Here is a 26,557-nt window from a genome sequence, read left to right as displayed (position 1 = left end):
GCATCAATAAAGTCCCTCCGATTTAGACTAAATACTAAGGGAGATGCAAAGTCCAGTCCCGTGCACCCTATCTAGTCTAAGAGGTCATTCACTCACCTGGGGTTTTGGCAGGCACTCTCAGCAGTGTCTCCACCCCTCGCCACATGGGGGTCTTTTCCATCTTGCAAATGCTCCTCTGCTTCCTCTAGGGGGCTGCTTTTGGAAGAGAAGTGTTCAGGTTCTCCAACACACTCTTCTCTCTGATCTGTTTCAATTTGAATTAAAGGTACATCCCTGGCACACAGGGACCACCTGGTGTGGCTTACAGGGACAGACCCATGGCATGAAGACGTTTCCTTTTTAGAATCTAAACCGTTGTGGTCTGTAAGAGGAAAAGCTTTGCTCTGAGCTGACACTGGGGGATGCTTGCTTTCGGTAATGGAGTCTTTCCTCGGGTTATCGATGGACTCCTGCGCCAGAAGAGCGGGCCCACTTTGCGCCCTGCTCGAAGATGATCTGTTTGCACATCTCTCCGTTTGCCTGGGAGAGCCACCGGGAACAGGCTCAGCTGCCTCAGCATCATCCGCTATAATTTTGTTCTTTCGCATGAGGGCCTTGATGGAGTTTGCCCACGTCTCGTGAATTAACATGTTGGTGATCTGGTCGGTTCCACCTCTCCGATACAAGCAAGAGTCAGATTTGCAGAGACCGGATGAGGAAGTGCTACTGACTGGATGTACACTTAGGAAATCTTGCTGGCTGTTTTGAGTAAAGCCATCTAAGGAGCTGGCTTTGATGGGCGCGTTCACCGTCAGCCTGGCACCCAGGGGTCTGCTATCTGGCATGGATGACTGTCTGTAACACAAGGGGGATCGCAGAGAAGGTGACAGTAGGCCAACTGTCCAATCCTGGCTGCTTCGTCTGGAGGACGTGCTGTCCTTGTTTTCTCTTTCGATGTCCCTCAGCATGTACCTGTAGAATTCCTCTGTTATGCTCTCGGTGCTGGACTGCTTAGAGGGACAGCTTGGCCTCATGCTGAGGTGCTCATTTTTACGGCACGCCTGTTGCACGGCTGAGTTCAGGATGCTGCTGGCATTCTTGCCTGCGTAGTAATCCAGCAATAACTCAAACCCTCTTCCTTCATTTTCCATCTGGTTCACCATGAACCTGGAAAACTCCTCAGTGATGCTCTCGCAGCTGGACTGCTTGGAGACAGAGCTGGCCCTGCTAACTGGCTGACTTAGGGTACTCATGAAACCCAGGCTATTTACGTAGGCCCTGGCATTGGAGTCCTCCTCTGGAATGCTTTCACAGCTGGAAGCCTGCAGCCGGTTCCACCTGTCTCCACTGAGTAACCGGTTCCGGGGATAGCTCTGGGCTTGCCAGACGCCGTCCACCACGGAGAACTCTGTTAGGTTCATGATCTTGGCTGCCACTTCGTCTGCAAAAACACTGACCGAATCTGGGATGTCCTCAAGGTTCACGGACTCGTCCACCACCCTGTTCATCAGCTTCTCTTTAAGCTCCGGGTGCTCATCCGTTTTCCTCTTGATCTCGCTGAGCCGTGGTGGTTTGTGCTTCCTCACTGTGGCCCCGCTGGTCTGGCTTTCCTTCTTCCTCTTCAAGGATCGGCAGGATACGTTTGGGGTAACCAGAAACTCATTCCCTCTTTTCCATGCACAAAACCAGGGTTGTTTTCCATTGGAGTTGTCAAGGCAAATTGCTGCGATTTCGGTTGCCATGGAGACAATCATCTCTGCTAATTCTTCCGCAAAGTCTGTAATGCAGTATAGGTCTGCATGTTTTGCCTGTAGTGTGGATTGAGCAGGAAGGGGGAAGTCATTCCCTAACAAAGACAGGTTAACTTGAATTTCACTGTTCAGACGTGAGGTATGATTATACTTCTCCTGGGCGTTTATACTGACACTGTCCTTGGCATCCTGGGAACCTCTGCTGTACTTGCCCACTGTCAGCGTCCTCTCTCTCTCTGAAGAGGCTCTGAACTCATTCTCATTGTAACTGGGTGTCTGATGAGGCTTGTCTGGATCTTCTCCCACTGTTCCTTTTAGATCTATTTCCTTGGGGGGTGTTTTAGCAGGTGAAGAATCTGGCCCCCTGGGACTACAGGGCAATTCAGATTGCAGCGTGGGATTCTTGAAGAGGCCTGGCTTTGCTGGGCCCCTCCTATCTTGCTTCAGATAAATGTCATCTAGAAGATCATTGGTAACAAGACTGGTACTCTGCGGATTGCCACCAAGTGGCTGGCCGCTGGAATGTTCGGTGGCTCTTGTCCACGCTAGACTAGCAGCCTGATCAGGTGGCTGGCAGCTTAAGTCCGTTTCCCTCCATCTGATGGTCTCATTAGCAAGGACAGTGGGCCATTCACCAAGCTGTACAAAATGCCTCATCTTCTTGAATGTGAAGCATATCACACTGAAGAGCAGTTGGTTTGTACTTTCCATCAAGGTCTCAAGAGTCTCAGATGAATGTCTGCTAACATTGGGATCAACTGTTCTGTTTCTCTGGAGAGCTTCATCAATGGAATGCTCCAGAATAACATTAGAGAGGGTCTGTGCCAGCTCATTCCTGAGGACGTTTTCTGAGCACAGGGTCTGAGGCTTTGAAGTCGTTTCTAGGATTCTCCTGCTCACTGATTCCATGAGGTCTCCAATGCTGCTGTGGGGGTCGGGCCTTGTTAAAACCAGCGCAGCCTCCTGGAGTAATACCTGTGCGATGGCCTCGCTTCCCAGCTCCATGCTGCTCCCTGTCGCCAAACAGCAGAGTGGGGGGACTGCTGCATGAGCCTCAGCTGCACACGAGAGGCCACTTGGAGCCTTCGCCTCTTCCGATTCGCCGAGGCCACAAACAGCAATGGCGCTCGCCACCTGGGTCATGCCACACAAGGCAGATGGAAAGGAGTATTCGCTGACAGAAGGTTCCTTGAGGACTTGGGATATTTGACTTTGCAGGCGGTCACTGCCTCCCAGTGGACGGGGTGAAACCAAAGATTCTTGCTCCATTTTAAGTCTCTCCGTGGCCTGTGGACTGGAAATAGTTCCAATCACAGTGGCCGCGCAAGCTAACGCAACTTCCAGAGCGCTCTGAGGGTGTCTGCCGGAGTTCTCTCCAGAGAGGACCCCTGAGGTTTCAACAGAGACTTCCATCTCAGGCCACGAGGAGATGCCTGCCTCAGGGGCAGCATCGCTGCCATCTGGACTCTGAAAGATGACGATTTTGGGGAGCTCATTCCATGACCGCGGGACCACCATACCTTTTGTGGAACAGCCACTGGGTAGCAGAGCGCTTCCTACAGAAACACCGACTGCAGATTCCTGGGGTGGCGTGGGCTGCGACTGAGATAACCGAATAAACGCATCCTGTAGCACGGATTCTGCTAAATTTGTGGCGTACTCCCCGGCGGTGACTTCTCCATCTTGGTGGGGACGAAGAGAGTTTGTGCCGTCTTCAGGGTCCCCTGGGTCTAAGCTGCTGCCATGCTCCGTGAGGGTACCGTGCACGGAAGGCCCACCTTTCTTAACCATCCCAGGGAAATGAACATCCCCTGGAATATATGGTGCCTGTGACTTTTCCACATGCCCTTTATAACTTTCTGAGTAACAGTAATTTCTGGCTGGCTTCTCATTCTGCACAGCTTTGCCTGTCCACTCTGATGGCCCGGCTGATGAATCGAGGCTCTGTAAAATGGTGCCTTCTACTTTTTCCAGAGTTGCTTCTGCTTTAATCAATGTGGTATGAGATCTGCTAATGCATTTGTCTTCCGAAGGATAAAGCAACTTTTTCTTGTTGTCATTCCATTCCTCCTGAGTGACTTCCTTTGGTTTTTTACTTTCCAAAACATGAGCGGAGGCGTTTATATTTTCATAACCTGGTGAAGACAAAACGAGGGCCCACTATTACTTTTTGGATGGCAGGATCTCATGAGTCCAAAATAACAACCACTTTCTAAAAATGCCTTAAAGCATCAGTTTCCCCCTTGCCTTCCGCCCCCCCAAAACAACATTTAGAGTGTTCCTTCAAGACAAATGAATCTGCAAAGGTTTCTGAGTTTAGGTATGGAACCCCGCTCAACAAAATGGCTCTTAACGTGGGATATGAATGTAAGCGCTAGAGTGGGAGAAGAAGGCAGTGGGGAGACAAGTGCTGGTCACCTTTCTCCACCAGAAAAGTACCCCAAACAGTTGCATTTTAGAGCTTCTCAGTGCATAGAGAAGGAGGAGGAAGGATGTCTACAGCAACCTCCATAGCAAGCCTTGTTGCAAACATCCGCTCTCAAGTTTGAGTAGGGCTTGTCCCAGAGAGTGTCAAGAGCATCTGGGGTATCCCTTCTTCGGTAGCTAAGGGTGGGGAAGAGGAACACCTTGTTGACTGGACTGTATTGATCAGTCAATCAAAACCATGAATAAATGAGTGCTAAGTACTCTCCCGGGTTATTTCCTTCTGTCCTTCCCATAATTACAGGCAAGTATCATAAATATATGTAGCTAGATAGAGTAACTATAACAGTGTTAGAGGCACTACTGCCCTCCCAAGTAATGGGTAAAGAAACTGGGGCTCCAAAGGACTAGGTAATCAGCTCAGGCTTCACAGCCTCAAAGAGGCGGTGCTAGGATTCAGGCCAGTTTATGTGGGCTCAACTTTAATAGGTAGCTTTATGGAAGTCTTCGGGAAGATAACTTTCCTCCCTGTGATAGTCTTTGTCTCCTGGCGGGTGGGAGGATGTCCTCAGCGTCCCCAAGGCATCTTCAGGAAGACGGAGTCACCCAACCATTAGATCTGAGTGCCTTAGTCAGCATCCTCACTAGTGTTCCCTTATCCTCTCCTTCCCTCCCTAAACTCAGTAAGTGATGATGGCGATGTGTCAGCCAAACTGACGTGGCCTGAAACTCTCCTGGAATGGCGCTCATTTTCCCAGGGTGACTAATTTCAGGATGCGCATGTGTTTTCTCGGGAACTTCTCACCATTCCTGTATTCTTCCCCCTCAGTTTCCTCCTCCAGGTGCTCCGATGCGGTGAGAAAGTCTTCTTCAATTGAAGACAGGGAACAGTTTGTGTCATCTTCCACCTTCAGGATGTTTGTTTCCAGCTGGAGCTGCCGTTCCTGCACCAGTTCCAGGCCGATCAAAAATTTGTTGATTTCAAAGATGATGCAATTGGTACTGTTTGCCCTGTTCCCTCTCGCACACTGGACCAAGCAGATATCTGGCAGCCAAGGACACTGAAAGTAGAGAGAAAAAAATGCATTTATTGAAAGACAAAATAAAAAAAAAACCATTGCTTCTGACCTTTCTTCTTCTACTCATCTTCCTTGTTATAAAGAGTGGGGGACATTTAAAATACTTGGCCTATCTTCTGGGCTGAGATTGACGAATTGCTTGAAAAAAAATTCAAGTGATATTTGGGAACACAGGGTACCTAGGAGAAAGTCTGACTTAGGGGAAAATAGACCAGCTGTATCACATATTTTTGCTCTCTCCTGTCAAAGCAAAAATTGCACTGGGCAAAGTTAAACAGGTTAAGGAAGACTTTCTTCAGAGCTCTTAAAATAGGAAAAGAAGGGCCAGAACTGAGTTGGACCCCAAATGCACTGAAACAAGAGGCAATAGAGTTTTTAAGAGCTGGTGTCGGAGGCCCGCAGGCCATCTGTGCTTGCTAACTGGCTTTATCCAAAGGAAAAGTAAGTGTACTTGTATCTGCATGGCAGGAGGTAGTTTTGCAAATTGGAGGAAGGATCCTACTGACGTTAGGCTCCCATCCTTCCACCGAGAAAGGGACACTATCCTGTTTGATGATCTTATTTCAGAGACGGTCCCCCGGTCTTTGAAAAGGACACTTCTGGGTTGTAAAACAGGCATGAAACTTTTCAAAATGATTTCCATCTCAAAGGGACAGAGAAATAATTCATAACGAGTTTTCTAAAGTGAATGTTCTAAGAAAAGGGCAGTCGGTGCCTATCAGGAAGAAGCCTGTCTGAAGTCTGGTCAAGCTGAGGGGAATGTTAAGACCGTCTTGGGCACCCTTCTTGATTAAACTGAGTCCCAGTTTCTCAGGCCGGTGTCTTTTTCTGCCTTGGTGATGTTCTAGCCATTATCCACAGTTAGAATTTATAATGTGTATGGCTCATCTGAAGAGGCAGACACAGTGAGATATGAGGCAACCCATTGGAAGTGCACTAATTATCTCTAAAAGGCCAGCATGTGAGGAAAACAGTGAGAAGGAGGCCCAAATCATTGGAGGGTGTCCCAGTGAGACCTGTTAATTTTGTTCTCTTCTAGCGTTGCAGACCATGTCCCTATTCGCCACTACACATTTTCACTATTCATATTGTTGTTCATTAGAAGAGGAATAAAAGTTTCAATTGCTTGTGCGCAGGTTACTAGTAAATTGCAAACATACGTTGTGCATCAGGATTTTTGTTTTTTTTAAAAGGAACAATGTGTTCATTTATAGTAATTTTCAACAGAAAGTTCTTTGAATGGAAACAAGAGTTAGTGGGCAGGAGGAAGCTAAATAAATTTATATCACAGTGGAATCTGAAATGTTTGGGGGAAATATTTTATGTCCAAATGTTTGTCTTACAAAAAGGATCATTTAAATCATGTGCTTTCTAGGATCAGAGTTAATTTTGTCATTTTGGAATTCTTGAATGTGGATATATGCGTGTGTGAGGGGTAAGTGTGTGCACACACTGAGAAATACATGTATACCGACATCCATATTGTATTTCTGAAAGTAGTATATATTTTTCAGTCTTTTTGGTTGAATATTATAATTAGAGTAATTCTAGAACAGGTGATTGCAAAATGAAAAATCCAACCATTCTCCAAGGGGTCCAGGAGGCTCAGAAATGGAATTGATCTATGTGCTTATGCAATTAGGTCTGTTTTTCAAAGAAGGGAGGTCATAACCTTATTTTTTTTTAGAGTTTATTTGCTTTGAGAGAGAGAGAGAGAGAGGAGAAGGGGCAGAGAGAGAGGGAGAGAGAATTCCAAGCAGAGTCTGCACTGTCATTTCAGAGCCTGATGCAGGGCTTGATCCAATGAACTGTGAGATCATGACCTGAGCCCAAATCAAGAGCCAGACGCTTAACTGACTGAGCCACCCAGGTGCGCTCTGACCTTACTTTTCAAAGTGTGGGTTGTATGTAGGCCAGCAGCCTTGGCGTGGTTTGGCAGCTTATTAGATGTGTATAATCTCAGGACCTACCTCGGAGGTACTAAATCAGAATCTGCATTTTCCAGAACTCTTTTGGCGATTCCTACATGCCTTAACATTTGAGAAGTAATGGTCTGTAGCTTTTATGGAAGTCACAAAGGGTCTGAGATCCCCCGCAATAATGAGGAACAATTGTTGTAGAGTAACGGTAGCTGGCGTGATTAATTTTATTTTCACTGAATTCAGACATAATACACTAACTTGAAATTTATAACATACTTTTTGGGTGTGTATTACATGCAAGGTATGCTGGTAGGTACAAACATGACTTAGATAATTCCCCAGGGGGGTGGGACACAGTATATTACCGGTGGATAAGGCATGAATAAAAATAATTACAAAGTGGAACCAAATGAAGTTATTTGTAGGTAAAAATGGCTGCGTATTGGCCATTTCATACCATTCAGATTAAATACATATGACATAAGGTTTTATATATTGTTGCAGGAACCAAAAGAGTTATTAACGAACAGTTAAATAACATCTCAAAACAAATGTAGAGAAAGAGTTGTATTAAAAGTGCAATGTTCCATGGCTATTGCATTCCTAGAAAGAAAACATATTTTGTTAACAAGCTTCTTGAAAGTAAATAAACATCCCGAGAGTCTTAGGGAAATGAAGACCAAACACTATAACCTGCAAAATAATGGCAGGTATTATTATATAATTTTTATTGTAGTCTATTAAGTGTTTTGAATATCGTGTTACCTTCAATGCAAACAATATTTCTGTGAGGCTGGTGATGCCTTTGCTCTTTTATAGAGGAGAAATCAGGCACAGAAAGACTTACTGGTCCTTTCAAGTCTACACCAATATAAAGTGGAAAGCCGGCACTGCAATCCAGATCTGTTGGATTCCTGTGTCCTTTCCAATTCTCCCCATGACTTCCTGGCCCAGTCGGCAAAACTCCAGTATTAACCAAAAACGTGCAATTTGGAAAGAAGGGTGGTTTGCACCTGGACCTCCTCAAACGCACACATGCTCAGTAAAATTATGTGTTCATCTCATAGAAAGGTCGGCCACGGGAGTAGATCTTATTATTGTACATAATAAGCATCTCAGAAACATTTTCTTCTGTAGGAAAATAATTGCTTTTACTTGTACTTTCCACTTAGTATTTTACTTGACCATGGGCATGACGATTTTCTTTAAGATTTTTTAGAGTCTTATCCTAAGGATGGCCTGAGGAAGGAAAATGTACCTGTTGTGGCAATTTCTTCTTTGTTGCTGGCTGGTATGTATTCATTAGTCTTTTGAGACACAGGTACATGGACAGTTGTGCAATGTGTTTATATACATTTAATTATATCCAAAAGAAGTAACATCTGAGATAATGCCAGACTAAGTAAGTTGCTCTTTGAGAGCAAGATGTCCGACTCATTTACCACTGTATCCTTAACCCCCTATGCTTTGCACTTTTCCAGGTGCATAGTAAATATTTGTTGAATAAATGAACAAAGTAGATGATAAATATTTTCTCACAGTTTTTCCAGTTGTACAATTGTAAAATAACGTAGCAATATAAAAAAGCATGTGAGTCATTTGCTGAGCTGGAAAGACGAAGACATGGAACAATCATTTCGTAATCATCTATGAGAAAATAACAAAACTCCTCAGGAGGCAGAAAAGGCACTCTGTACACCATCCCTTGCAGCAATATCACACTTCTCTTCCCCAAAGGAGAATGGGTGATTACTCCTGGTGTATATAGTACTCCACCCTGGTACCTTATTTTGCTTTAAATGAAATTTTCTTCCTACTTCACCTTCCTTCAACTTTTTGGACATGGAGAGAAAATACAATTTGCATTTGAATAGTCCTTCCCAAGGTGCCTTCATGTTATTTTATGAAAATCACTGTGACTAGTCTCTGAGAATGGAGAAAAGGTATTTTTTTAAATCTCCATGTTATAGAATAGGAAATTACAGTTGAGAGAAGTGAGGTAATTTGTTATCTGCACCACTGAACATCTTGGGCATTGTAATTTCCAGGGTCAAAGGTGCCAAGTAGCTCGTTTATTGCCTTCTTCACAGGGTCAGTGGGAGCAATAGCTATGCCCTTGGGACTGCCCTTAGACTCCCCCCATTAACCCAGCTCATGCTGCCTCTGCCAATATCTCCGTGTTTACTTAGGAATCAACAGGTAACTGAATTTCTTGAGGCGAGGCAGCCAAATTGAGACTATCCCTAAAGAATTAGGTACCGGCTATGGTTGGCTAAGATGGGATTCATAATTGATATGGTGCCCCAACATTGCTAATTTATTAAAACACATGGATTGTGGTATCTGAAAAACGATGTAGGCCTTTGGGAGATGGCAGAAGGGTGAAGTGATATATAGGGAGTGATGAGGACTTTTAGAAGAGGGAAGTAGGAAACATTTAAGAGTGTTATAGCTCACAGGCAATTCTTGACAACTCCTAGGAACAAATATACAGATTTTTAAGCATGCTTTTGATGGATGATATTTAATAAGTCCTGATAATTTAACTTTCCCTAACCCCAATTAGTATCTGTGTTGTTTTTGTGAGCCAACATCACTCAATCTTCTTCTGGTTCTCATAGCCTGTGAGGCATCATTTTCTGGCTCACCCATAATGCCAGTGATTTCCATGGAGTTAATTCACCTAAACCCTCTGAGGTGATCACGTGACCCAGCCTGACCAATCTGAACACTGCAATCCTCAGGCCATAGTGAGTGGTTGAGCGATAGGCACGTGACACGTGAGAGCCAATAGAACACAATTAGACTTTTACTGTTAGCCACCTGGGGGAGATATTCACTCTTGCTCAACTTGAACCCAAAGGGAATGGTCTTCTTATGGGAAAAGATTGATAAACATTAAAGAGAGAGAAAGCCGGAAAGAGGTCACAAGGGGAAATTCATGTCCTGATGGCACTGTTCAAGTCCCTATAATAATCTACCACTAGTTTTTTTCTTTTTAAATGTTTTATTTATTTTTAAGACAGAGAGAGACAAAGCATGACTGGGGATGGGGCAGAGAAAGAGGGAGACACAGAAACTGAAGCAGGTTCCAGGCTCTGAGCTGTCAGCACAGAGCCCGACACGGGGCTTGAACTCACGAACTGTGAGATCATGACCTGAGCCGAAGCTGGACACTCAACCAACTGAGCCACCCAGGCGCCCCATCTATCCACTAGTTTCTTAGTTACATTCTTTTCATGCATGAGCCAATTTTCCGTCATGTTTAATTAGAAATCCTAACAGGCTTGGTACAGAAATACTTTTAAAACTCAGTTTTGGAAATTACTTTTGGTCATCATAGTTTTGCTCGATATAAAGAGAAGACACTTAGGGCCATTTATGTTTTCTCTTTCCAGATGATTAATTTTCTCACTAAGAATATAAATTACGAGACAGACGGAGAAGTTTGGTTCTAGTCTTAATTACCAAATTGTAATAGGCTGTGTGCAGATTTTTATGAAGCATCCGGGGTAGATGCTAGAAATAGTGGGTACATTTCCGAGTTTTTTGGTATTTCAAAGGACTGAAGAATAAAAGAGTATCTTAAAATTTCCCAGCAAAACTAAAACCCAAGAAAGAATAATTTGGAGGAAAGCAAATGTTCATCATTTTAATCCGTAGTGGTGTTATGTGTCACTATCAGCATATCTTATTTGGGAAAAATCAACAATCTTCAATATGATGTGCCTTTAGAAATCATTACATATATATATATATGTGTGTATATATATATACACACATATATATACATGTATATATATATAAGTATATATATATATACATATACATGTATATATATATACACACATATATACATATGTGTGTATATATATATTTGTAAATTGAACAATTTATAATTTAAAAAATTTGTCTTCAAGTAAAGAATGTTATAATGATTTCTCTAATAATAACGAACATCGGTACACTGAATGAGAAAAATAGCATCTTAATTCCTGCTTTATTTTTAGTAACATTCATTTCCTCTAGGAATTTTACTCTTTACGTCTAGGAAACTCACATTCCACCCACGGGGCTGCAATCCTGTATTTATTATCATGACTCATTTGGTATATCCTAAGAAATAAATAACATCCAGAAAGAAGAAATGCTGGGATGCTGGGACCATATAGTATGAATTAGAATTTTCGTATCATATGTGAAACAGAAGATGAATCTATTTTTTTTAAATGTTTCTTTTGAGAGACAGTGAGAGCATGAGTGAAGGAGGGGCAGAGAGAGAGAGAGATGAAGAGAGAGAATCTCTAGCAGGCTCCATGCTGTCAGCGTGGAGCCCGACATGGCGCTCCGTCCCCCAACTGTGAGATCGTGACCTGAGCCACAATCAAAAGCCGGACGCTTAACTGACTGAGCCACCCAGGCGCCCCAAGATGAGTCTATTTTTGACTATCTAATGGATTTGTAGAAAACCAAGCTAAGCTGTCAATTCCCAGCATGTCTGCTCTAGTTTAAGTACAACTTGACAACATGAACTTGAGAATATAATAAATGGTAGGGGTTGAGGTAAGGTAAGCTCTGTCAAACTCTGAGTGGCATATTTAGAAGAAACACAGATACACAGAAACACTGCTCTTGATTGCAAAGAAATTTTTGAGTCCTAGGCTATGGAAGCTTAAATGTAGCATCTATTTGAAGTCCGTACTGACTTGTGGCAAGAGCTGACCGTAGATGACTTATCTCTGATGAACATTTTATCAAGAGTTTACATCTCTTACCTGTGAAACTTCAAAATCTGCCTGGAGATTTCCGGATGTTAAGCCACTTAGAAGAACAATTTCATTTTCTTTTGGCTGCTGGACATTCATGGAGCTGATAAGTTTTGGAAGATCTGGTGAAACGTTGACCAATTTCTGTAGAGGAAGAATCTTTATTAGTTTAGATGATTTCTTTTCACCTCCAAAACACTACCCCCAAACTACTTACTTGCAAAAATAATATACCTGAATAACTACACCAATGATAGATTACTTAATCTACTAAGATTATTACTAGACGAAGTGTGAAGCTGAAACTTGAAGGTTTACACTGGAATAGGAAATCACTTAAAGCTTTAAAAACTCTTTGCTTCTAAATATGCCAAAGTAGACATTTAATAATTACTGTCACACCACAGGTATGCATAGTAGGGGTTTTTTCTTTCCTTTAAAACCTGGAATGAGAGACTTGTCTAATCACCATCTGTTTTAACAAAGTCAATAATCATAATATCAATAATAAAATAATTTCTAACATTAATTTTGCTCTATGTACCAGGCACTGTGCTAAACTCTGCACACATGTTACATTTTAGTACATTTAATCCCCACAACACCCCCATACTGATTAGGTCCCGTTACTACTTTCTATATTTTGCACATAAGTAGCCTGAGGCCCAGAGAAGATGAGTTCACACAAGTTTAGGCAGCTAAGTGGATGCCAGGTTTCTACGCTTAGCTGTAGAAGAAGACTGTCTCAAATCCCTCCCATAAATCTTCAAACACACAGTCCTTAAGATGCCAACTTGCTTTGGTCCCTCCTTCTCTCTCTGTGACTCTGCACCACAAGTCCCCTAAACGAAATGATATGTACACTTTTTTTTTAATCCCTCCAGTACTACATGGATGAATGACGTCGGAAGCTCTGCGGAAGTCTGTAATGGGTAAGCTGTATGGGCAATTGGGTTTGAGAAGCTTCAGGTGCAGCACTGGCAAGGGAACAAAAAACAAAACGAAACAAGAGCGCCTGGGTGGCTCAGTGGGTTAAGCTTCCGACTGCGGCTCAGGTCATGATCTCGCAGTTCGTAAGGTCGAGCCCCGCATCCGGCTCTGTGCTGACAGCCTGGAGCCTGCTTCGGATTCTGTGTCTCCCTCTCTCTCTGCCCCCACCCCTGATGGCACTTGTCTTTCTGTGTCTCAAAAATGAATAAATGTAAAAAAAAAACCCAATTAATTCTTCCTATTGGACCCCTTGTTAGCTCTCGGTCCAAAGGACTGAGGGGTCCTTCAACGTCTTGCACGTTGTCAAGGATTTACGTCGGGATCATCACAACCTCAGATGAGCCTGGAATATGTAGCTGCTGGAGAACGCACAAGTGCGAGCCCCAGATGAGTGTAGGGCTGGGAAACCAAGGTCAGAGACCAAGCGTTTCCTCAAAGCAGCAGGAAGGAGCAGACCTGAGACCCGCAGAGAAGGGCTGGTTGGTATCCAGCAGGTTGGGAAAAGCCTTGGAGACATCATCCCAGGCGGGGTGTTTGAGACGGGATGAAGACGGGGGCTCAAAAAGCCACTATCAGGCCCCGTGGGCAGGAAAAAGCACCTGTTTGGAGAGCGGCCCCGTTATCTTGGGAAAGCAAGCATCACAAGCATAAGGAAGGCAAACTGTGGGAGGTGGCAGGGAGACGGTCAGGGAATGGGCCGTGATGACACCATCCAGCTAAAGAGTCTCCAACGAAATGAGCATCATTTATGGAAAACGTCACGTCAGCTGTCTGGTCAGCGCAGGCAGCCCTTGTCATGAGCTCCCGGGGAGTCCGTGCTCCCAGCATTACCTGCTGCAGGTGCTCCGTGCTGCACGCATCCTTGTTCACATCCAGGTTCACGAAGCAAACCTGAGAAAGAGGGCAAAAACAGCCATGTAAGTGAAAAACCGTGGCAGTTCTTTCAGAAGAAAGCAGGAATCCATTTGGGGAAAATGATGTAAGAATCCCGCACGTTTTGTGTAGTTGATCTGATACAGAAATGGCCGCTGTACCTTTGGGCTTCTATGCAAACCTCTAAGGCCCTCCTCACAAATCCCTGGATTCCACAGAGCGCCCCTTTCCGTTCGTGGCACAACAAACCAGACAGTCTCTTTGTGTTCAAGTCCATGTAAGTCACAACAAAATCTGCAGGCTTATACAGGGTTAGCAAAACTCATGAAATAAGAAAAAAGACTTGGTCACCCTTGGAACCTCTGTTTATAAATGCAGTGAACGTTTCTCTCTATTTCTCCCTTTTTTCCCCTCATCTTCCCTTTCTCTTCTCATTTTTAATACAGTGCAGGAAAAGTGGATTTCTCTTTGTTTCAGGGTTTTAGCTGATTTATTTAATCCTGCTGTATAGTTTGCCTCTTTTTAGCCATCTTAAATAAGTGTCTGAATAGGCTGAGTATAAAAACAACAGTGACAACATTAAAAAAGAATTCAGAACAACAGTAAGAGAATGGTTGTAGTTTAAAGCTCAAACACAGCACAAGAAAAAAATCTATGGGCATTCACATGGAGATGGGGAGAAGAAAACTTAGAGAACAAAGAGGTGAGATGTATTCTTTTTTCCCTCTGAAATTAATTAATTGATGAATTTGAGTATAGTTGGCACATAATGTTTTATCAGTTTCAGGTGTACATAGTGATTAAAGTTTCTTATTCTTAACAAGTTAATTTGCCCATATAAAACTGATAAAATTAATTATTTGGCTATTTAGTCAGACGTTTGGGTCAATTCCTGGAAGCATACACACCCTTCTGATTTCAGTTAGTTGTTCGGGGTCATGATTTCCTAGAGTCCATCCTTTTTCTTTTTGAGGTTTAATAAGAAACATAATTGAAAGACTTTGGGTAAGTCTTTAAGAACTACGTAGTTAGGGGCTCATGGGGGGCTCAGTCAGTTAAGTGCCCAACTCTTGATTTTTGCTCAGGTCATGATCCCGGGGTTGTGGGATAGAACCCTGTGTTGGGCTCTGCACTGAGCATGGAGCCTGCTTAAGATTCTCTTTCTCTTTCCCTTTCCTCCTCTCTCCAGCTTGCACCCTCTCTCTCTCTCTCTCTCTCTATATATATATATATATATATATATGTATATATATATATATAATAAATTAAAAATAAAAAAAGAACTACAATAGTTATACATTGCTAAATTTTTGTAAAGATCACTACTGTTTTACTTCCCATCAATGGAAGGTTTTCTGGATTTCTGAACTCACAATATCCTTGCAGCATATCCCTAGGATACACTATCTGCTTGTTAAGAACAACTTGATGGGCATTTGGGGGAAGAAAGGGCATGAACCGCCATCCACATTCTCACTTAGAGGTTCTCCTCCTTCGGGTTAATAAGATGGCTAAATAGGGAGGATTTAGCTCTGGGCATGAGCTCCTGTAGGGGCAGCACAAATGGTGACATAAATAGTAGATGGTGCTTGGAAGGAGTGCACGGTTTAGAGCAGTTTGCAAATACTCATGCAATAATCGGAACTTTGCCCTTGGAAGCCTGGTTCAATATCTATGAGTCCTCAGGGGCGTTGAATAACATGCAGCAACTGCAGTTGCTGAATTGACTCGACGGTTTTCCATTCACCTTGAAGAAAGGTGGGTTACCTTGACTCGGGCATCACAAGGCTCTTCTCTCACAGTGGCAGAGGACAAAGCAGAAACCAAAGCAAGGCATCTATAATAACGACTTCTCTGCCCACTGATATTGTCTTTTGTTCTCTGAAGATGGGCTTTCTTTTTATTCATTCTGGATTGTCATGTAAAACTCTGCCTACATTTGGAAGAAACCCTTCACACTTGCCAGCTGGGCCGAGACTAGAACAAAGCCAGACATAAACCAATCGCTTGCTTACACTTGGCACACGGATCTTTCCAGATCTTGGTGGGAGAGGATGATCTAGGTTTTTAAGGGCCTGATGTACATACAAGGTCTGAAGACCTTTTTACAAAAAAGAGTAACAAAATCAAAAATTCTTTTTTTTTTTTAATTTTTTTTTTAACGTTTATTTATTTTTGAGACAGAGAGAGACACAGCATGAACGGGGGAGGGGCAGAGAGAGAGGGAGACACAGAATCGGAAGCAGGCTCCGGGCTCCGAGCCGTCAGCCCAGAGCCCGACGCGGGGCTCGAACTCGTGGACCGCGAGATCGTGACCTGAGCTGAAGTCGGACGCTTAACCGACCGAGCCACCCGGGCGCCCCTCAAAAATTCTAAATCACAAGTGAAAGTGGATACTCATTTATTTAGAAGAAGAAATCATTCACAAATACCAAATTTAAAAGAGGTAACAAACATCACAAACATGACAACCTCCAGAAAAAAAGATATTTTAACTGATCTACTGCCTAATACACCTCCATAATACTTTTTATCTACGTTTCTGGCTTCATTTGATGGTAGTTTTATAACATTTTCCCTGGATAGAGAAGAAACATAATTCAGTCTTAACCTAATACTGTTGGTAGATTTTTTCAACTTCACTAAGTTTTATTGATAATATTTTATACATTTTCCAAGTTTTCAAATTCAGTGGGAAGCCACTCTAAAAGTTCTTTCATATAGGAGTCGTTGTAGGCCTGCTCATTACTTGTTATACCGCTACAAGTCTACAAACATGAGAATTTGGCTATATTCTCTTCTTGTTTGATTCTCATTTAAAAAGAAAAAAAAAAGGCATGGTGCGATTATAATTTTTCAATGTTATCAAACAAATTTCCTCCAGGAGAGAACTTCTGTGTTGACCAGGCATCAGTCAGAAACCAGTCTTGTCTTTATAAGTTCACATGTCTGATGACGGGAAGAATTCTCCACAGAATAGCTTCTGCCCTATAAACCTTGTTTTCTCTCCACTATCTATATGTTTCCAGTAGGACGTATTTACATTGTGAAACCATTTCTGACCTGACACCTACATGTCTCAATCAATGTCTGGCTGAGTTGCCACTGTCGATGGTAAAGGTATTCCTGGGAGCCATTATTACATGTGTATGGCTAGCAATTGCCTAACTATATACAGAAGTGACCTCAAATTGTATAAAAATATCTTATGTATACACAACCCCACTCAATTTCCTTCAAGTCAGACCCCACACACGTCTGCGGTCACTCCAATGACCCTCAACATAATAAAAGGTAGTGGGGAGTCTCACTGGAAGGAGATCATTGTAGTTAAAAGATCTTCCTTTTGAAAATTTTGAAAATTTTACAAGCATCTAACCACTTGAGCTTGTGGGAGGGGGGAATGGGCACATGAGGAGCCCTGACTTTTAGGCTCTGAATTTTAGGCTTTAGAGTGAATCCACTTCATGCCAAAATGGTCTGTGTAATGGTTCCTCTCCAAATGTTCACTCTCTGAGGCCTTGGTTTCTTTATGGAGATGTAGGCACCCACTAAGACCGAACTCCAAGTGGAGAATGTGACAAGCTTGTGTCCAGAAGAGTTGGGGAATGGTGGGTATGGGGTAGGAGGTTGTGCAAGGTGAGGAGAGGGGGAAATGCGCCTCATTTCCGAGGGGTGTGGTTTTGGTGCTGGGTTCTGAGAAGACAAACAATGCGCGTTATTGTTCTTGTTCTCATGGAGTTACGGTCTGGAGGCAGAACGCATTCTTTGAATCTATGAAGAATATTATCACAGAAGTGACAAGCTTGCCATTACAGACATGGTGGAGAAGGAAAGTGGGAGAATCTGGTCAACCACCAATGGCATTGCAGAGAAGGCTGGATTTGAGGGGAGCAGGCAGGACAAATTTACAATGGCGCAAACCATGAATGGATGATCTCCCCCACCGCCCCCATCAGCCCCAGCTGAGTGAGGGCGAGAGGCTCTGAATTAAGCACAAGGTGAAGAGAGGGAGAAGAAAGGGGCTGCGACGACCAAGGTGAGGGGCACATCCTAGAGAAATTCCAGAAGTGAGGCCCAAGTTGGTGAGCAATATGCCTGTCTTTCTATGCTATGAAGAAGCTGGGCATACCTCAGCAGACTTTTTAAAGAGGTGAGGTAAAGAGGAACTCATCATTGTATGCTAGACTCCCAGTGCCGTGAGAGTTGAGAAAGACCCGAGGGTTAGCATTTCCCTTCCAACAAGCAAGGCTGTTCCCTGTGTTGTTGCAGGAGGGTATAAGGAAACAATTGGTGATGGAAGTTGAAAAGAAGTTTCTGGGGGTTTCGGGTGAGTGTTTTATGTGACTAAAATATGACAGCCTGGGAGAGTCTGCATTATGGTTCTATGGGCCGTGTGTTGAAAGGGGTCCCTTCAGCAGAGAAAATGCTGCAGGCAGGGAGGCTGAATGTCTGAGATACCAGTCACCTGGGAATAAGATGTAACCTTTCTGTGTTGACTCTTCATCTTGGTCTGGCGTGATGCTACTGAGTCATCTGTAAGATGCCCGAATGTGCAAATCCAAAAGTACCAACTGATCCAGAGAAATGTTGTTTTAAAGTATGTGTGTTTACTTAATAATCTCTTGAGCACCGTTTATTTCCCTTCAGCCTTTGCTAGATGGTTTATTCACGAAGGCAGGCCTTGCTCGTCACTGAATTCTTAGTGTTTAGCGAAGCCTGGCATTGGGTAGATGCTTAATAAATGCTCGTTGATCGATGCATAGGCACGAATAGAGTGGAAGCACTGTCTCAGGTATTACAAGCATCTTACCGGTAATAATTATTTTCCTTATTTATGTAGTGAATTCCAATGTTATCAGTAAACAAAACTGTCTTCCAATAAGGACATAAGGGAATAGACAGTGAAGTTTATAGAATTAACTGAACTAATGTTAATCCAGCAATTGCTACTGTTTAAAGTACTTAGACTGGCTTCTTTGTTCTGTGATTAAGGATTTGCTAAAAAACAGAAAAAAGCAAAAATTGAGAACCAGAATCGGTAATAAATACGGGTAAAAGGTATTAACAGTTTTCTTGCAATAGAAGCTCCTTTTCTCTTCATATAAAATACCTTTCGTGTTGTCTGTTTGTGTCCCGTTCGGAGCACCTGCAGACATGCTCAGCCGAGATAGACGGAAACACACATCATCCCCGAGAGAACACAGACCCCTCTTTTCTTGCCTACCTAACAAAGTGAATTTTGTGGTTTTACGTACCTTTCAAATGCAAACGCCTCTCTTCTGTCATTATCACAGTTTTAAAACAAAAGGTTGGAAGAGTAAGTATCACTGAGAAAATGATGCCATTTTATGATTGTGGTTTTTACATAATCTCATCAAATAGTCTTCAAAAGTTATTTGTCGATCCTAAACATTCTACTGCTATTTCTTCTGCTTCGTGTTATGGATTATTCAGTCAAGCAATGTCAATTATTTATTTCACTGTAGGTCCCTTTTCATAAATGGAGGAGATTATAGGCATGTTATAAAATAGTATTTCACTATGAAATTCTAGAAAACAGTGATATAAGACCTATTTTGGTCCAAGCCCCTGTGAGAAAAAGGTTAACATTCAAATGTAGTAAAACAGGAAAAAAGAAATAATTTGAAGTGGATTGTAACCCACAGCATCTTCTGTGAGTTAATTGCACTTATTGAATAGCTTTAAATATTTATTATTTATTTATTGTAGAAGTCAGACAAAAGCAATTTTAAGTCAGACAAAAAAGTGTCAGACAAAAGACATACCGTATGTCATGTAACAGGTTTGACATTTTGAACAGAAACCAGAGAAAAAGAACTGGTGATGACTGTCAGGGGCAAACTCCCACTGCATGTGGACAGTTTTTTTTTTTTTTTTAAATTTGAGAGAGAGAGAGAAGGGGGTGGGGATCACGAGTGGGGCAGGGGTGCAGGGAGACAGAGAATCTCAAGCAGCCTCCATGCCCAACACGGAGCCCTGCTGTGGGGCTTGATCTCACATCCATGAGATCATGACCCGAGCCAAGATCAAGAGTCAGTTGCTCAACTGGCTGAGCCACCCCGGCGCCCCTGTATGTGGACAGTTTTATTTTTGCATGGGCTCTTCAGGTGGTTAATGCAATAGTTGAGGAATGTCATCGCATTACACATCCAGGAGCGCCAAAAGGCGCCCAGAGGCTGCACACCAGCAGGGCTTTTAATCCAGGGTTCCGGGCCTTTGACTTCTGCCGGGTATTGTCATCGCTCCTGATGTCAGCTGAATCCTGTGAAGGCGGTCATTCTATCTGGAGGCACTGCTTAGAAAAGGTTAACCAGAAGCATCATGTCAAATTGCCTTTAAAATCTCGGCATTTGAATGCTTACTATGACCAAATATACACTTAAGCTTTAACTCAGAAGAAACTCAGTCCCTTCCTTCCGCGGCTTCTAACAATGCAGCCATCTGGCCATGCGGAAAGGATGGGACCTCTATTTGACGGTATTAAAATGCCCATCTACGCATCTTCCAAAGAAAAAAACTGCCTCATTTCTTACCCCAGCCAAAAGACGCCTACTAGATTCAGGATCGTGGACCAAAATTCTCTTTGAAGGAATATGGCATTTTTCCGGATGAGTAGTTTAGACTGATGATAAGTAAAATGGCAATTTAGGCATCAACGTTGTTATGTCATGATGCTGTCAGACATTCTCGAACACACCCGATGTTTGGAATGATAACGGTATTTGTATCCAGTTACTATTGCTTTAAAATGATTGCAGAGATCACACAAAATGAAATACAAAATGTTACTTACACTGAAGACTGTCAAATCTCTCTGCTTTTTAAACTGCCAATATTTTTAAAAAATATCTTAGAATTGCTGTTTTGAGGAAAGCTAGTCAAGCATTTTGTGACGAGAGACTCAGTGAAAGGTACTGGAATTTCTAAACTGTGCCAGATAGTCTAGCCGTACATCCAGCCAATTTTATTGCTAACTTAAAAAATAAAGAAGTATGCTACTCAATTGTTTATTTTCCCACTATTTTTGTTGTGTCAAAAGCCACTTCTTTTGGAGAAAAAGGAAATACTTAGATACGATATCTGGTATACATTTACCAGTTGAAGAACACACTGTATTTAAATTTCCATTTTGAAGATGTGCTTTACTGAGATGTAATTCACATGTGACTTATCCCTTTAAAGTATACTTCAGTGGTTTTTAATACATTCCCAGGATTGTGCAACCATCACCGCAATTAACTTTAGAATATTTCTTCACCCACGAAAGAAGATGTATTTATGAGCAGTTAGTCTCCCTTTCTCCCCGCAAATCCCCCGAACCCAGCCCTAGGCAACCACTAATCTACTTTGCGTCTCCACACATTGACCTATTTTGGACATTTCATATAACCAGAGTCGTTCAATATGTGTTTTTTTCTGATGACTGATACAACATCATTTTTTTAACGTATCGACTGGACAATTCTATACAATAGGCTGCGTTCACTGCGATAAGTTTAATCACTATCTGTCACCATCCAGCTTATTACAATATTACTGACTATATTCTCTCTGTTGAGCTTTTCACCTCTGTGGCTTATTTATTTTATAACTGGAAGTTTGTACCTTTTAATCCCCTTCACCTATTTCACCCATCCCCCTACCCACCTCCCTTTGGGCATACCTACATAAAAGCTTTTTGACTATAACTGTCGTCTCTTGTCTCCTTAGTGATGAGAGCTTTCTCCCATCATCTCCTCCCACTGAAAGGGGTAGTACTAAGGAAAAATGATGCCCAAGGATGGTGGGGGCAGAGATGAGTCAAATTTCCCTTGGAACAGAATTTATCTGGGCGCTCTACCTTGCTTGTATGTTAAATTGAAAGGGAAAAAGAATGCATAGGATACACTTGTTTCCACTTTGTTTACTTTTTCTTTCACAGAGGTTATTTAGATTTCCAATGCATAAAGAGCCGAGATAAACTTCTGAACTCTCAGGATTCATGCTCTGGTATAGTGCAGGCAAAGAAAAGCCAAATGTTGATCAAATATCAAGCAGATAAATTATTATAGACATCACTGATGATGGTGAAGGATCTTCCATTCATCAGCAAAGATTTGGTTTCTTTGGGAATCAAGATGACCTTTCAACTCTTCACTTTGCCTCCTGTAAGTAAGCCAGATTTCAGAGAGCCACGGGAATCATCATCAATAGGGATGATTTAATAGGGAAAATTCTTTTCTAAGGTGTGTGGAGCATGTATTGAGCAGGGGGAAGTAGTCAGAGGATTCATGTCTTCTGATGAGTGAGCTGGACCTCAGGAGGTGGTTAGTTGAGATGATCTGTTTGCTGACCCTAAATCACTCATATCTAGAACATGAGAGTCTTATCCATTATCAAGTTAAATATGATGATTCTGTACATCTCATCCTTCGAAATTCATTGTGCCTACACTGCTGTTTGAAAAAAATAAGTTCTTACCACTCTCTTGGATGCTATCGAAAAAATTTAACTCTCCTTAATCTGGATAAGTATGCTCCAGTGAAAGCGTGACAGAGAAAACAGGGCTATTCCTGAGGCATGGAAGTCAGGAATAACCCAGATCCCCAAAGTATGAACAGTCACGATCAAAGAACTAACAGCAAAGAACTGGAGAAGCAAATAGGCCATGTGACAAGAAAAAAATTCTAGTTTTCCAATCTTTGACAATAATCCTATTTTCCTTTGAGAGGACACATCATTGTTCAGAGAGAGGAAGGCAAACTGTGAGAGGCTGTTAAATACAGAGAACAGACTAAGGGTTGCTGGAGGGGAGGCGGGTGGGAGGATGGGCTAAATGGGTGATGGGCATTAAGGAGGACACTGGTTGGCATGAGTACTGGGTATTACATGTGACTCATGAATCACTAAATTCTACTCCTGAAACCAATACTACACTATCTGTTAACTAACTTGAATTTAAATTAAAACAATTCTGTAAGTGGGGCGCGTGGGTGGCTCAGTCGGGTTAAGCGTCCGACTTTGGCTCAGGTCGTGATCTCGCGGTTTGTGAGTCTGAGCCTCACGTCGGGCTCTGTGCTGACAGCTCAGAGTCTGGAGCCTGCGTCAGATTCTGTGTCTCCCCTTCTCTCTTCCCCTCCCATGGTCATGCTCTGTCTCTCTCTGTTTCTCAATAATAAATAAACGTTAAAATTTTTAAAGAAAAAATTCTGTAAGTTTCACCAAAAACAATGGAAGAAACTCCAGAGTAAATGACTTAATCATGTCATCTCCTTGGCTGACCCTTGGGAGAATATTCTCCCCTTACATGGCTGGAACAGTCTCTCATCTCTGAGACACAATAGTGTGGGAGAGGCAGGAGGTTGTGCTTTGCCTACAGAGAAGCCGAGCTTCAAAGCCAGCTCTGTCCTTGCTTGATTCTAGTCTACGGAGGGATAATGAAACACTCTGGAGAATGTCTACGAAGACTAAATGAAACATAAAGTAAAGAACATCAGAGCAAATTGGATGACATTTCACTGATTTCTGGGTTATTGTCTATAAGGGTGAATTATTTGAAATTGTCGCTCTTAGATCACACAAAAATGGCACTTTCATAAGGCCCAATCTAAATAATTTGAGAGGGAATATTTATAAAGTGCAGCTATTTCTGACAACGTAAAACAATTAAAAGTTTGGGTCCCTGCACATAGCTCCTCACTCTTCTGCCCAGATCTTTTTCACTTGGTATAAATCTTTGTTCCCGCTTAATTACTGAAACATTATTTATTGATGAACAACATTAAATTATTTTTTCTAAATCTTTATTACTTATGTTTGGACCGTGTATTAGTACAGACTGCTACATTGGTTTTCAGGGATATAAGACATTTGATGAAGAAATGCCTTCCTTCTTATTCCCAGAAGTAGTTCTGACTTAATTCATCAAAATTCACACCATGGGTAGAGTGCTGCCCTACTCCACACCATGAAACCAGTGGATGTTTGCAACAGACATGAAACTGGGAGCCAAAGGCATACATGGGAGTAAAAAAAAAAAAAAAATTAAAGCAGACATGTAGGGAGGTTAAAAACATCAACCACTGCTTAATCGTTATCATTTAAGTTCCTAAATATGAATAGTGCTGCTTGAGAGAACTTACAGACCTAGACACCACAGAACCTCTTTTATGAGAAAAAGGATCTTGAATCAGAAAGAGTAAATACCAAGTTTTACGTGTACAAATCAACCACTAGAATCCGATGCATAATTTCAGTTTCTCAACACAGTACATAAGTGGATATATGGATTAGCTTTACTTTAAACATTAGAAAAAGTCAGCCAGAAATGTACTTTTTGCCAGTGTTGAAAAGTGTATCAGTAAATTGACAAAAATCTTCCTTCGGATGTGACGAAACAACTCATCTTTGACTATGGCATAAAAACCAAATGCTATAGACTTGATAAATTGAATATAAACCTTGCATGGGTTTAAATTTTGTAGAAATTTGTGTTTTAACTCTTCAACTAGCTTTCATTAAGGGTTATTTCCAATTTTTCACCTTTAAAGTAATAAAAGAAAATAAACCTCCAGTGATTGCCTTTCTCCTCTCCTTAAAGCCATAGACCTTTGCACAAAAGAAAGGGGGGTAGACACACACGTTTGGGGTCTGAGTACTTCAATTATTTTAGAGGAGTTGAAAAGCAAGTTAAGCACGCAAAATTATCAGGAATAAACGATAGTGACTCTAATTTTAAAATGCAAATAATTTATCTGAACTAAACATCTACCTAGCACATCTCGTATTTTTGAGAGCCGAACCCATAAACAGCTCCAAACTCTACCTCCCCAGGATGCGTTGGGTATATCTGAGCAAAGCCTTTGTGGGTCTTCCATGATTAAGTGAGACTGCTGTCCGCTGGTATGGATAAAAGGTGCAAAAAACAAAAACTCAGTAGCCACTTCCAAATGCATATCCTGGGTGATGTAATGCAGGAACGTGGAGTGACTCCCTAGAGAATTTAGTCCTCCAATCCAGCTGCTAACGGGGTAAAGGTATTTTTCCCTTCTTTTGAACAGCTCTAGATGGACTATCCACATTGATGACTGGCACCAGAAAGCAGGTGTCACGTTCCATTTCACTGGGCTCAGTCTATTTGGCCTGTTCTAGGTCTGCATGTGAAGCCATTAGCTCAAGGCATGTGTCCCAACTACAGTCCCCACAGCTTGGATACTGAGGGCTCTTTAGAGACTCAGTTTAAAATATTCCAACACACAGGCAAGTCTTCGGAAGCAACTTGCTTTTCAGTGAAATAACTATTAAAGTCAAACCTTTGAAAAGTGGAATTTGGAAAGCTGTAGTTTGCATGCAATGAATGAATAATTAGATAAAAATAATTCAAGAAACAAAAAAAAAAACATGAGAGGGAACATCTATCATAAGGGAAATGATAAAAACTGCGTTTTCGTATTTGTTTCCTTCAACCATGCTTCTGATTAATTAGTAAAATATCCATGTTTCAAAAGACTTTCTGCATGATGAAGACTGTGTGTGTGTGTGTGTGTGTGTGTGTGTGTGTGTGTGTGTGTGTCTTGGTGAAACTGACATACATGCTGATTTCTGGCTTCTTTGTCCACTTTGCTTCCCTGAACTTTATTTGTTTAAGGGAACGGCTTCTGGAGAAAAGGCCCTCATAATGGAAGTTCTAATTCAAGTTAGCTCAAGCTGGTAACAAATGCAGCAAGTGAATCTCTGCACACTTCAATTTGGATTATGGAATCAAGTGTTCAAAATAGGTAGGTGACTCAGAAGTTCTGAAAATACTTTCTATTCTCTAACCACTCCAAAAATCATTGACAGGAATAAGGCAGGAGTGGAGTTTTTTGTTTTTTTAAGTTTCAGGTTTCAATGTTTCTGACTTCAATCATGAAAACACCCATTAATTGGACCTCATCATTTACAGAAAAGGAGGAAAATATTTAAAAAAAAAATCATTATAGGTTCCCGTCTGAGATTTAAAGTTATAGCTTTCAACTGGAGAATACTGTGAATTGCATATTGGTAGCTTTTGAAAAGCTTCCGAAAGACCCCTCTCTCTGCAAAGAGAGACAGCACTGCCCGGGTAAGGCCAGCATGGGCCGTGAAGTTCGTTCCTTTGTAATGTCTAAACCTCATCATATCATGTCTGTGGCCGGCTAATATTTCCCACTTGAAAGGGACGCAGAGTAAAGCTTAAGAAACATTCCTGGCCTTCAAATAGCTCCACCAAATAAATTTTAATTTCACTAGGAGTAAATGATAAGAAAACGATCAAAAGAATTAACTTTCTAAAATGTAAGTGCAAACACATACCGGAAAATGTGTTTTAGTATTTTTACTGCAGTACAGAACAACAGAATTTTAGAGAAGGAAGTGAATTTAAAAATCATCTGGCTCAACTCTTTTATCTGTAAGGAAACTGAATCCCAGGTAAGCAAAGCATACCAAATTCCATAGCTAGGTCCTTCCTTCCTTCTTTCCTCCCTCCTTTCCTCCCTCCTTCCCTCTCTCCTTCCCTTCCTTCCTTTCTGTACTTATTCATCCTACTCACTCATTTATTCACTTAAAGAAAATTAAAGGGCAACCCTTCTATACTTGTGGAGATAAGTACTGACATACAACAGTAAACAAGAAGGTCATGGATCCTTCTCTTCCTTATGATCTGGGGACCTAAAGTATTTATTTGTTAGAAATTAGACCACTTTAAATGAAGACAGAGAGGAATGGATGTTAAACAGAGGTACAAGCTA

The 26,557-nt window shown here is 42.0% G+C and overlaps 1 protein-coding gene across 3 annotated transcripts in view; it reads right to left on the bottom strand.

Moving 5' to 3' along the window:
- Positions 1–26,557, bottom strand: part of SPHKAP (SPHK1 interactor, AKAP domain containing) — a 161,323-nt gene that overhangs the window by 27,912 nt on the left and 106,854 nt on the right. For all 3 annotated transcript variants that reach the window (XM_019445688.2, XM_019445685.2, XM_019445686.2), the window contains exons 4-7: positions 13,743–13,802; positions 11,931–12,065; positions 4,960–5,215; positions 97–3,865 (exon numbers count right to left, since the gene is read on the bottom strand). In XM_019445688.2, coding sequence (XP_019301233.2) covers positions 97–3,865; positions 4,960–5,215; positions 11,931–12,065; positions 13,743–13,802 — 4,220 coding nt within the window. The remainder of the gene's footprint in view (positions 1–96; positions 3,866–4,959; positions 5,216–11,930; positions 12,066–13,742; positions 13,803–26,557) is intronic.

Source organism: Panthera pardus, unplaced genomic scaffold (assembly GCF_024362965.1).
Source record: "Panthera pardus isolate Hobbes unplaced genomic scaffold, ASM2436296v1 HiC_scaffold_10, whole genome shotgun sequence".
Taxonomy (NCBI): Eukaryota; Metazoa; Chordata; class Mammalia; order Carnivora; family Felidae; genus Panthera; species Panthera pardus.
The sequence above is the reverse complement of the archived record's forward strand: the minus strand, read 5'-3'. Positions and strand labels throughout refer to the sequence as shown.